Here is a 12,744-nt window from a genome sequence, read left to right as displayed (position 1 = left end):
TGTGAACATTGGTTTCCTTATCTGTCAGATGACAAGGTAAGAAGTAGAAATTTTACAATTTTTGTTGCCCTGATCTTTGGACACAGGAGAGAAATCTCAAGATCAGAAGGAAACAAGTTTAGACCATTGAACACATATGGTACTCCAGGCAATATTTGTGGAGCTAATAATAAGAGTAATGTTTTCTGAGCATTTAATATGTGTCAGGAACCGAGCTAAGCATTTTAAATTGATTATTTAATTTAATAAATCTCATTTTGCTTAAAGAAAATAGAAAACTCGCCAAAGAACAGGCAGTTGCCTCAGCCTGGAACTGGGATGGGAAGCCAGGCGGTCGGATGCCAGCGGCTGAGCACTGGTTAGTGTACTGCTCATCAGTTCACCATAATGATCCTCAGGCTAGATAATCTTTGAAACCCATCTATATGGTATAATTTAGATTGCCAGCCATTTCTTCCTAATTTTGATCATCCCATATTCAGAATTCTGTAAAAAAAAAAAAAAATCTTGGCAGAAAGAGGAAGGGGGAGACGTGTGCCATATTGCACATCTGAGCACACTCATCAGGGGCATGTTAATGGCACCTAAAATGGCATCATTTCACACGACATCCCTAATACTGGTTCGCCATCTGCAGCCTGATTTCTCTGAAGAAATCCAATACGGCATTCAAGGTTTAGCAAAATCGCCTAGAGACTTCTTCAGGTGCATAAATACTTCTTCATCTAGGCTGAATCAGAAGGCAGAGCCGGAGGGCTCTGTGAGATGGCGGGGAGAGAGCCATGAGGATTGATGATGAGGAGAGGAACTGAGGGAAGAACAGATGGGACTGGTAAGAATCCAGGTATTCCGGCAAAATTAGATGTGTACACAGCATCTCTGGTCCGAAGAGTGGATGTGTGTGTACGTGTATATGTGTATGTGAGTGGGTGTGGCAGGACCACCTGGTACAAGAGAGACTTATTCAGAGGAGGTGACCTTTGGAAATTTCCTCCACCATACTTCCTCAACATTACTAGTCCCTTGTTAGCCACCGTCTTACCCTTCACTCTGATGACAAGTTGTCTTGACCCAGACCCCCTAATCGATTTCTTCTGTAATGAGTGGTACACATCGAGGGAGCAGGGTTTGCCTGAACCTCAGAACTCTCCCTCCAGGCTGCAGACAATTCCATCTGTCAACTAGGCCTGAAGGGAAGGTGCAAGATGTATCAGATGTGTGCCAGCATCAACCTTTTCCACCTTTGCTTCTTGGAGCAGCTACAGAATCCTGTATCCAAAGGGGAAGGTATTTCTAGCAGAAGAGCACTGCCCACGGTTTCCCTGCTGCTAAGGCAGAATTGGGAAATGTCATCCGTTGCCTTGCCAAGGAAAACAAGTGAAACTTACCTGTTACAGAAAACCATCAGCTATGAACCATGTTTGACCCACAGGGTCTTTATACTTTGGCTTAAGATGCCGTCTCACACCCTTTTAAAAGTTCTACTAGCATCTTGGAAATCATGATTTATAAAGAAAAATCCAAGTTTCAGGCTTAAAGCTGCATCAGTGAATTCCCCTGTCAAAATTTCTTAAGGAAATTTAATAGCCGCCCTGTGCGCTCAATTGAGCAACTCCAAATCTTTACATCTGATGAAACAGCGCTTACTTAAGAAGCATTCCTGATGGGGCCAGTTTCCAGAATCCTTTTCTTTTTAACCCCCTCATAACTCATGTTATAGCTCTTGTATATATATTTTTTCTGGTTATTCTTTTCTTTTCAAAGAAACATCATGTAGTCTAAGAACACATATTATTTAGGTGCTTTTTAAACAAACATGTCTTCACTTTAACTTTAATTCTTCCTACAATCCTGAAATTTGTATTTACTGTGTCCATTTCATTTTTTCCAGTTTCAGCGCACAGCCTCATGTCCCTGTGTAAGTACTACAGGGAATATTTTAAGGCTTCTGAATGGGCTGAAATAAGAGGTGGAAATAGTTTCTAGAAGTTAGAATCTTGTGGAAGAGACAATAAATATGAGAAAAACTACTTTTTTTACCTGCTTAAAAACACACACTAATAGTTAACTGATGTTTTTACTTTGCCACCTTTGAGAAATATGCATGTGAGTGTTTAAGTGTTGATTTCATGGGTGAGTGAAAACCGGAACCCGGCCCCTCTTGTTCCTGCCAGGGACCTGCCCAGGTCCTGCACAGCTGGACTGAGGTCCATGAAGAAGAAAGCGGGGTCAGGTGAGAGAGCAGGAAGAGCAGAATGATCCCTTCTGATGCTTCCATATCATTCCTAGATGAGGAAACAAGTTTAGAAAAGAAAGATGTGGTTGCTCTAGTCTCATAGCTAAGTATTGACAAAGCTGAAACAGGAGCCCAGGTCTCCTGGCTCCTGGGCAGGTGGCTTTGCCAGGGCTCTGCATCCCTGTCTGTTAGGAAGACAGTGCAGATGCTTCAGTTAGAGGCTCTGGATTTGAATCACGGCTCGGTCATGGCAAGTTATTTCACAGTTTCCTCCTATAAACAGAGTCAGAATAGTTCCTATTTCTCTAAACTCTTGTGAGGTTGAAAAACATTAACAGTCACGTATGTGAACTGTTTAGTATAGTGTTCAGCAAATAGGACTCAATACATGTTGGATACTAATATGCTATTATTTGCCCACCTTTCTCCATAGATTAGATACAAACCAGGATGTGAGAAAACCATGGAATGGGCACAAAGCCCCTGTGTCTACCATTAAAGATTAAAATCTTTACCTGCCAGCGGAAAAATGGTGTGTGTGTGTGTGTGTGTGTGTGTGTGTGTATGTATATAATAAAAGGCTATCAGGAAGTGTTCTAATGACCACCGACTGTCAGCATGGAAGAAGTCTAAAAACTAGGAAAACATTAAGATCATTCAAAGAAAAATAGCATACAAATAATTTTAACTCCCATGCTTTGGGGCCAACACTGAGAGTTCTGGGAGACTGTATCCACGTCACTCTCTTTCAGGCAGGTTTTCCTTGGTACCCACCATGTACCAGGTTCTATGTTAAATGCCAGGGACACAAGATGAATGAGACCTATTAAATACCTTTTAGCTTTTATCCTGTTAGGGAAGATTGACTCTTTAACAAATAATTAGAGACAACTACTGGGTGCCATACTAGAGATACTTATATATTCAACAGATGTAATAGGCACTGACCTAGGTTCCTGAGCTCAGTTAATGAGCCACCCAAAGCCTTCCTGAAACTGTGGTCTGGAGAGAGAGCCAGACAATAGATGAGTTACATGCAACATGCTAGAGGAGGAAAGGTCAGAGAAAGCCTTGCAGAGAAGGTGACAGTTAAACTGTCTGGAACAATGGTGAGGGGGTTTACCAGATAGCCGGGGTGGGCATGGGGAAATGGTAAGCAGAGGAAATGGGATATGGAAAAAGACAGAATAAGCACCAACTGTAGCTTACAGGGCTGATAATCCAGTTGTATTTGTAATACCAAACTCTGCTTCCAACAGTCCTGGAAAATTATGCTGAAACAGCTAAGATCTACATTGCTTCGAGTAGCACTTAAAGGAAATGTCAATGTCATGGCAATAGATTACACAGCTGCAACCCAGGACACCCACAGGGAGGAAAAGCAGGGAAAAGATGTCATCCTTGCAAGTATCACTTCTCTGACCATAACTGCTTAGAACATTTTGAGTTATCTTTTGAACAGGCAGCCACATTTTCATGTTCAGACTGTTTCTCAGAAAGGTTGTTAGATTCCCCCATTTCCACAACAACAACAAAAAATCAAAAGCAGCCCTTTTTACCATAATTGCATGGTTCCAGCCATATGCTCTCCCCTCTCCCTTTACTGAGTATCATTCACATAGGACTGGCGTAATCCCCCTTCTAAATTGGAGGTTTGCATATGTAATTATATCAAATGATGTGTTTGTTTATATCCCCAAACCACATTCCAAAGCTCGCCTATGATTTATCTTTGAAATTCAGTTTCATCATGTCAGTCCCCAATTTACTGTGCCCAATGGGTCTACAGTTACACGTGTGATGTACACGCCTCTCTCTCGCAGAGATTACACGATGAGGTTGCCTTCCTCAGTGGTGAATTGGAGCAGAGGAAGAGGAAGGTTGCTCTGTTTCAGTCTCTGTCCTGTTCTAAGGCCAAACTGCATCCCACTACAGCAGAGTTGTTAGCAAGGGAGATGCAGCTTTGGCAATTTTGACTAATTCCTCTGGACTCTGGAGGATGGCTCTCCTGGCTCCTGTCTGACTGTGAAACTGTACCATTTCTCTAAAGCAACATAACTCATCCTATGAATATGTACCTTGAGAAGGAAGAAAGCTTTTTCCCCTTCTTGGTTTAGCTGGCCCTGTCTTGACAACAAGATTTATTTTCAGTGCAAATAACCACCAGTTGTGGTTTTAACCCAAAATGTTCTGTTCATTATTTTTATGTTCCAGACTCCCCATGGACAATGGCCCAATTCATTCCAACCTTCTTTCTACCAGATTCCCAAACTAACTCAATCCTTGAAGCTTATTTTCTCCCTAATAGTTTGTCCCTCTTAACTCCCTACCCCTTTATTGCCCCTCCCTCCTCCCCTCTCCCCACTGGTAACCACACCTTTGTTCTCTCCATCTGTGAGTCTGCTGCTTTGTTGTTTTACTCACTAGTTTGTTGTATATTTTTAGATTCCACATATAAGTGACATCCTACAGTATTTGTCTTTCTCTGTCTGACTTATTTCACTTAGTCATTCAATCGTTTTAAGTATTTCTAAAAGTCTGTCTTCTCCAAACATGGAAGACTCGTTAAAATCTAAAAGGCAGAGTTTATGATCGCCTACTAATTTTTTTTTTTTTTTTGCCTACTGATTTTTAAACAGCTTCACTGATGCATAAGTTACATATAATAAGAATCACCCACTTAAAGTATGCAGTTCAGTGGGTTGCAGAACACTTATGGAATTGTGCAACTGTCACCATTATCTGTGACTTCAGAGCATTTTCATCACCTCCAAAAGAAACCTTGCCCCCCTTAGCAGCCTCTCCCTGTTCCCCCTACCCCATCTCATCCAATCTCCTCTTTTTCACTTTTGACTTAGATTTTTTTCCTGCCTTTCCTTTAGATCTGTAAAACTAACGTTGATAGAAACCCAGAGAACGTGGACCTGCAGAGGTTTCCTCGCCTTTCCTCCAGGAACAGAAACTGCTTGGCTTTCTCACAGCTCCAGGCTCACTATTGTGTGTGGTTTTCAGACTTCTCAGGAAGCCACTCTCCTTCTGGTTGGCTGACAAATGTGTGAAAAGCACATCCTGGGGAAGCTTTGCACGTGGAAGGAAGCCTGGCTGTTCTCCTGCTTACACACATGCATTGTGAACAGAGGTGGCTTTCCGAGACAGTTGCCCTCAGGATAACCAGGATGTTGCCGAACACAAGTTCACATGCCCCATGCACAGTGAGGCCAAACTAACCGAAATGGTGAAGTTTGAGAAAGGTTACTTGCAGGGCCTAGCAAGGAAAATGGGTGGCTTGGGCCCCAGAATCCCTGAACACCCCGAAGGGTTTCAGCAAAGCATATTTAAAGGCCAGGTGACGGAGGGACGGGGTTGCAGGGTATGCAGTCAGTTCATGCACAGTTCCCAGATGGTTGATGTTGAGGTAACAGGGGATTAACATTATCAGGCCTTAGCGCCGTAGGTCTGGGGACTCATGGTCATCAGCTAGTTAATTTCTTCCATTTGGTGTTGGTTTTAGCATCTGTAAAACAGCTCAGGGAGTGTGCATCAGAGACACTATCATCTGGGTGCTTTAGAGAAAAGCTGCAGCCAGGCATATGGGGGAGGGGTGTGTCCCAGGAAGGCCCCGTCGGTCGAGTCGTGCTCGATTGCAAGGAGAGGAAGCTGGCACACTGTCACGCCACAGTGGGCTGCGGTTGCATGATCCATGTGAGGAGGACCTGAAATGACACTACAGCCCACTGGGGACCAGAGGGCAGAAGGATTCCTGCTTTTTTGTGCCGGGAAGAAGAGCAGGCGAACAAGAGCTGACAGCCCTTTAACCTGTTCACGGCCTCCATAGAACAAGTATTTCTCATTCCCATGGCGACCTCTACCAGAGGCTGCCCCCCGAAGAGGTGGTGAGGTCCCTGAAAGCCTCCTGCCCCCTTCTGAGAACAGCTACTTCTCACTCAGGAAGAGCCTCCGTTACATATGACATTGTAGGATAGCACAGCCTGAAGTTGAAGGCGTCAGATTTGTGTGTTAGATGCCTCCTGGTGTGACCACGCTGACCCTTAGTCAATGTGACTCAGAGAGCAGGCTCCTGTTTATTCTTCCTTTATCACCTCACCCGCCGGTGCATTCACACGTCTCCATCTCCCCCTCTCTCTCCCCCCTACACACACACACACGCACACACACACACGTACACACACACACATGCACTGAGCCTAGGGTCTGATCCAGATGCTGAAGCCACTCAGTGTATTTCATTCTTCGATGGGCAGAAAACCTCACGGCAATAAAAAGTCAGAGTGAGATTCAACAAAGGATGCTAAAATTGCAGAGAGCCTTCTCTGAGACTCAGAGGACCATCTGAAGACTTCATCCCAAGAGATTCAGATACGGTAAATGAGGGGTGCAGTGGGGAAGAGGACCTACTTTTTGTGAGTTTCCTAGGAGGAGGTTCGTATGGGAAGGAAAGTCACTGATTCTCTCCCTTGAAACTCTTGATAGCAGCCTTCCCTCCAAAATCTCTGCTAGTAGTTCATCTTTGTATCCAGAGATGCCTAGCACTGCCATCCACAGAGAAGAACTCAGGAAATGGTTTTAAATGAATATGAAAGGCACACCGCCCCCCCCCCCCCATATACTCTCCCCACTCACAAAACACTGCCCCCCTAAACAAACACACTGTGAGTCTGTCTGCAGCAGAACTGATATTAGAATATGAGTAATCTGTCTCTTCTGCAGCAACTTTTGTCTGCTGAGCACTAATGAATTTCCGGTTCTTTGTTTTAAGCCCGGGGCTTAGGTGGGCACCAGGGTTTCTGAATCAGAAAGCAGGCCTCTCCCATGAAATCACTCTGTCAGCCCGTCTGGTGGGAAATACAGACATGTGAGCAAAGGATTGTGGTCAAGGGCCAAAAGCGATACCGCGGTGGAGTCGGCCCGTTCTGTTGGGACGTATCAGCAGGAACTGTAACCCTGGGACAGATGATCACCTCTCTTAACATCTGGGCTAACACTGGAACTAAATTTGAAAAATCTGCAGATGAAGCGGTAGGGTGGGCACATTCCAGAAAGTGCTCATGGAAAGGCAGATCACTTGTGCAGTGGGGAAACAGGGTTTCCCTCCCATGGGGAGTGTGGACAGATGAGAGTGGAGGGGAGTGGGGGCAGCTTGCAAACAGCCATGCTACCCCCAGTGGGATTTTATCTTGAAGGCCGTGGGGAGCCATTTAGCTTCCTGTAGCCTTCCTTGGCTTTCTCTGAAATCACGTACTCCCCGCCCAGCACCTCTGTGTGAAACAAAAACGTGGGCACCTCAGCAGATCTTGATAAAATCCTTTTTCTGTGCTTCCTGTATCTATCAGCTTAAGGGATGAGCCTTTCATGTAATTTCCCTCTTCTTTCCTGTCGATCAGCATTTGCCATGAAAAAAGCCCAAGCGGGAGTCTCCAGTCTTCAGGGACACTGTGGAATCAAGAAATGGAATGTAAATTTGACCTCCTACTTGCCATTTGACGATAATCATAATAAATCCTGCAGAAGACTAATTGGTGCAATAAACCGGGTTGCCTTGAAGATTTCGTCTTCTCCTTCGCTTTTCTTTGTCTTTGTACTCAGAGGGGTGATTCATTTATGAGAAAAGCCGTTCATAGGAAGGATAGAGAGATATTTTCCATGTGGAACTTATTTTGTGTAAATATTTAAACAAAGCGATAAAACTACAGTGTGAGATCTTCCGTATATGAGTTACTAAATTTGAAACAATTATGCATGCAAGTAGTTATTCCAGAAATAACCTTCTTTGTCAAGTACAACCAAAAAATTATCTAAGCATAAAAAAAGTTAAATAAGTAAGTGTTGTTACATAGCCTAAATCTAATCAGTATCAACAACCTAGTAATTGTTCAAGAATTCTACAATCTTTAATGAGGTTCCTGCTGTAGAATTCCAGTCATATGCAAATGAATCTTTGAATTCCTCATTATCAGAAAAAACAATGGTTCTTTAGTGAGATTTTACGTCCCCCAAATGATTAAAATACATCAATGTGGTAAGCAGAACCGAGAAACCAGTTTTTCAGGTTTTCTTTGTAATTTTGATTTTGTGTGCAGAGCAGTTCTGAGACCATCTGATGGTCACTGAGGATTGGCGAGTTACTGTTCCCTGTCACTTTTGCTCTTCCTTTAACTGGACTTGTTTCCCACACTCAGTACGCTGCTTGCCCCAGATATTTAAAAGTCAAATATTCTCATTTCTACACAGGTCTGATTACAACAACGTCAAGGAAATTGGATCGAGAACAGCAGGCAGAACATTTTCTGGAGGTAAGTGCCTTGAGGGAGCTGGCATTCATTAAAACTGACTTCCCCTAAACTGCGTTAACCTTCCTCATGCACTGGAACTTGAATGTGAATGGTGGGTTGCAAATGCCGCGCTTTCTCTTGAGCTGGTGGGTTCTGAAGCTGGAGACTGCTGGTGCATGCGTCTGCGCGCGCTCCTGGGCCCGGAGGGTAGGTGGCGGGGTCTGGCCTCTCCTGAGAGCGAGCAGGTGCAGGCGACGTCTCCGCCTTGACTTCAGGCCCCTTTGTCAACAATCGGAGAAGAAAGTAGAGGAGCAGAGCCCCATGAGCAGTTGTGGCCTCGGAGGTAGAGAGAGAGAGAGCGGAAAGGCCGCGGCCCCAGTGGAGGACCTCCCGTGTGCAGAAGGGCGCTGCTCGCTCCTCGTTTCTGCCATGGGGAGAGGGCTTGAGGGAGAGAGAGCTGCCGCTTGATTCACTGCCCGAGAGGGCTGTTTCTGAAACCATAAAATGTGCTCCTATAATTCATTAAGACAGAAACAGCAGCAATGCAAACTCTAAGAGCATTATTTCTGCCGGAAAAAAAAAAAGTACCATAAGGCAAGGGATGAGAATGTAATAGATGTGAGAGAACCTTGTGCAGCATTCTTTCCATACATATCGAGTGTCTTTATTGGGAAGCGCTAAGGCTGGGAAGGTGGTATGGACGATGCGGTGATTTAAGTGTGATGGGCTGATGCTGAAAGGATGGTGATGCTTAGAAGGTAGAGCTTTGTTAGGGCTTTATATTGTGTCCATGCTGCTAAAATGACCTGTTAGTTCTAAGAACCACTCACTGGAATCCATAGGTCACATCACACACACACACACACACACACACACACACACACACCTTCAAATCTCTTCTGATAGTCTCTTTGAGTCAGTTCACCAGTAACGGTTTATTTAAAGAACACTGCCCTAGGGATTGGTGCCTTGGGTCCTAGGGCTTCCCTCCACGATTAGCTTGGAGCCCTGGAAGCTGTTTAATTGCCCTGTACCTCAGTTACCCCCACTGTGAAACGTGACAAAGAATTGTGACTCCATATATCTCAAAGGATCGCTCTGAGAATCAAACCTGATATTTTACATCAAAGCATTCTTACAATTCTTAAAGCCTTAAACATAATAAAGGATTATTATTATTATGCCACACTATGCTAATCCTTTTAAAATATTGCTATCATCACATAAAAATGAAAGACTCTAGGCTGCCAAAAAAAAAGTATTATAATTTTTTTTGAAAATCATCCTTAATGGGCTACAGTACATACCTGGTCCAGAGTTACAGTACCTTTGCCAGAATAATAGCACCTTCGATTATGTTCATGGGCTTCTTTCCTTTGCAGCAGAGTCCAGGCGTCCTGGCGGGGCTGTGTTCTCAGGCAGCTGAACCCACCACCTCCCAGCAGGGAAAAGGGAGGGTGTCTCCTCAGCTGGGGAATCTGCCTGGGATGCCTCACTGCCTGGTCCCTGGGAAGGCGGTGTCCGGTATGGGGCGGTGTGACTACAGGGAAGAGAGGCGAGTGTTTTGCAGGCATTTGAATTCACTTCCCAAAAGAACCCTTCACACTTTCACATCCTGTCTAAACTTATGGGAATACTGCCCAAGTATTTTGGGCCTTTGGACGAACCCAGGTGCTCAGCAAAGTGTAGTAAGAATCCTTGTGGTTTTAATCATTACCATATGACGTCATAGTACCTGAACGCTCCAACGTTCAGCTGCATCTCCACACTCCAGGACAGATAGCAGCTCCAGGCACCTCCCAGGCCGGAGGAGCCACAGGCAACAACCTCTGGGCTCAGCTTGTGTCCCCAGGTCTGTCCTGTGTGCCATGTCACAGAATGAACTGGAAGGATAGGGAGGCAGGTGATAAATGAGTAAGTGCCATCACTTCAGACTCTCTTGAAGAAGCTCATCTCGTGAGCTCTCTTGAAGAAGGTTCCATGAGACTGCCCAAAAGTGAGGGGGTGGTAGGCACCAGTCAATGGGATGGTTAGGAGGGCCTCTTGGAGGAGGTGACATCTGGTGACATGAAATCATGATTCTATTGAAGAAACAGGATCAAGGCCAGTGTGATTAAGGGTATAAAGGTAGAGGGCGGTAGAGATGGTAGGAAATCAAGTCGGAGAAGGCAAACAGGGCTGACATAAGGATTCTGACTTTTCTCCCGAGTACAGTGGAAACCATTAAGCAGGGCAGAGTGACTGGACCGCCAAGGTGAGAGAGCGCTAGCCCCACTGCGGGGCAGAGATGGGCCGGGGCAGGGCTCAAGCCACAGGGAGACTGGGTGGGGAGGGGAGGGAGGGGGCTTTTAGAGGGACCCAGGTGGGAAAGGATGGTGATGTGGATGAGAGTCTAATACACATCCCATCATGATTCTGGCTAACGAGCAGCAAACGGCTTTTTCTGCAGTTTCCAGAACCGAGATTTAAAAGCCTGTCGGTCTGTCCAGTGAATTCTGCTCTCTTGCCCTCGGGCTCTGCCCACCTGCTGGGATTTCCCCATCATAGTTGCTCTTTCCTTTGGTAAATGTTCTGCTAAGGTTTTCAAAAACCAGTTGAATCTCAATCTCCCTCTCTCTTTCCCTCTGTCTCCTCCTTCTCTTTCTCACATACACTCTCTAAATTGTACAATTCTTGGCCAGATTGGGTTTTTTCTATATAGTATTGCTGCGACCATTTGGCATTCATTTGTTTTTTTCTGAGTGGATCCCTAGAAAGAATATTGCTTTAACTTAGCCCTTCCCCCCCCCCCAATGCACCAAATAATATCGTTCAGAGTGCAGAACAGAGTTCTCTGCTGCACACAAATTTTTGTAACTGCTGATATATTGTGTGAGTTGTAAATGCTGGGTGTGGGTAATTAACCTCCCGGAGAGTCTTTAATTGCCAAGATAGCCCTATGTTCCTCGTAAATTCATATTAATCTTCTGGCTCTATTTCACATCTCTCCTTCCCAATAAAATAAAATGGACTCTTCTTGAAAGGATCCTCTTAGAAGCTGATTTGGGCAGGTACACTTCTGCATAGGCAGCCAGGAGGACATTAGTGATTAGCTTATAGCTTGCTATCCCCACAATAGACGGCACTTTAATTCTGTACTGTTGGTATTCTGCCTGTACATTAATTGCAGATATTTAGCTTGAGTGTGTGTGCACTCTAAGGGTTTTGGAGTCTGCAGAACATTCGCCTTAACTCTGTGTCTCTAAGAAGAGGTTGTCATTATCAGAATCTAAGGGGTTTGCTCAAGAAACAAGAGCAGCAAAGGACTAGAGAAAAACTCGCAAGTGCAGCTTATCCTTCTCTGGTGAATTCTAAGTGTTCCCTCTTGCCTCATTTGGAAATCTTTTACTGTGAAAATATTGGCCTGATCTTCTCTCCCTACCATGAAATGCAAAGATACGGAATTTTCAGCTCATTTATTCAAAGTCATATACATTCCTTGATAGCCAGTTATGACTGCATTGGAGGTAGAAGACTTATTCCAGCAAACAGATGCACAAAGTTGAAAATGATGCATAAACAGTGAATGAACACTTTAGCTTCATGGTTGTGACTTTTTAGCCCTGGTTACGTCATTGTCAGAGAAGGCAGCAGTAAAATAGGGGAAAAAATGCACTAATTTTTTCTTATATCATAATCACTTCTATAGATTGTTTCCTCATCGACTAGATTTAAACTCCTTGTGGGCATGAAACTTGATTTATCAAGAGAGTGAATGGAAGTATTGTGGGAAAGCAAGGGTGTCCCATTCAGGCAGGCCTGAGATTATGTGTGAGGACAGCTCATAGTGCCTAGACAGGGTGTGGAACCTCTCTGGACCCCCTTGCCCTCACCTGTAAAGTAGGGGTAATGGTTTCTAACATAGGGTTGGCGTAAGGAGCATAGGAAATTGTTTCTTAGTCCACGGTTGCCACAAGACAGGCCAGTGAATGATAAGTTGGGGCAAGGAATAGCGACTTTATTTGGAAAGCCAGAAGACCGAGAAGATGGCAGACTAGTATCCCAAAGAATCATCTCACCCAAGTTAGCATTCAGTCTTCTTTTACACTAAAAGAGTGAGGGGTGTGGTTGGTTGGTGCAAAACTGCTCCGTGTCAGAATCCTTTGTTCTGGCAGCTATCCAGGTAGGTCACAATGTTCCTGTAAATCTCCAACAAGACAAATGTTATTCTCTGTTCTG

At 44.6% G+C, this 12,744-nt stretch overlaps 1 protein-coding gene across 1 annotated transcript in view; it reads left to right on the top strand.

Moving 5' to 3' along the window:
- The first annotated feature begins 1,205 nt into the window (after positions 1–1,205).
- Positions 1,206–12,744, top strand: part of FAT3 (FAT atypical cadherin 3) — a 188,290-nt gene continuing 176,751 nt past the window's right edge. The window contains 4 exon segments of the mRNA XM_032490429.1: positions 1,206–1,271; positions 2,175–2,233; positions 6,072–6,129; positions 8,434–8,547. Of these exon segments, the coding sequence (XP_032346320.1) occupies positions 1,206–1,271; positions 2,175–2,233; positions 6,072–6,129; positions 8,434–8,547 (297 nt within the window).

This window comes from Camelus ferus, chromosome 10 (genome assembly GCF_009834535.1).
Source record: "Camelus ferus isolate YT-003-E chromosome 10, BCGSAC_Cfer_1.0, whole genome shotgun sequence".
Lineage (NCBI taxonomy): Eukaryota > Metazoa > Chordata > Mammalia > Artiodactyla > Camelidae > Camelus > Camelus ferus.
The sequence above is the reverse complement of the archived record's forward strand: the minus strand, read 5'-3'. Positions and strand labels throughout refer to the sequence as shown.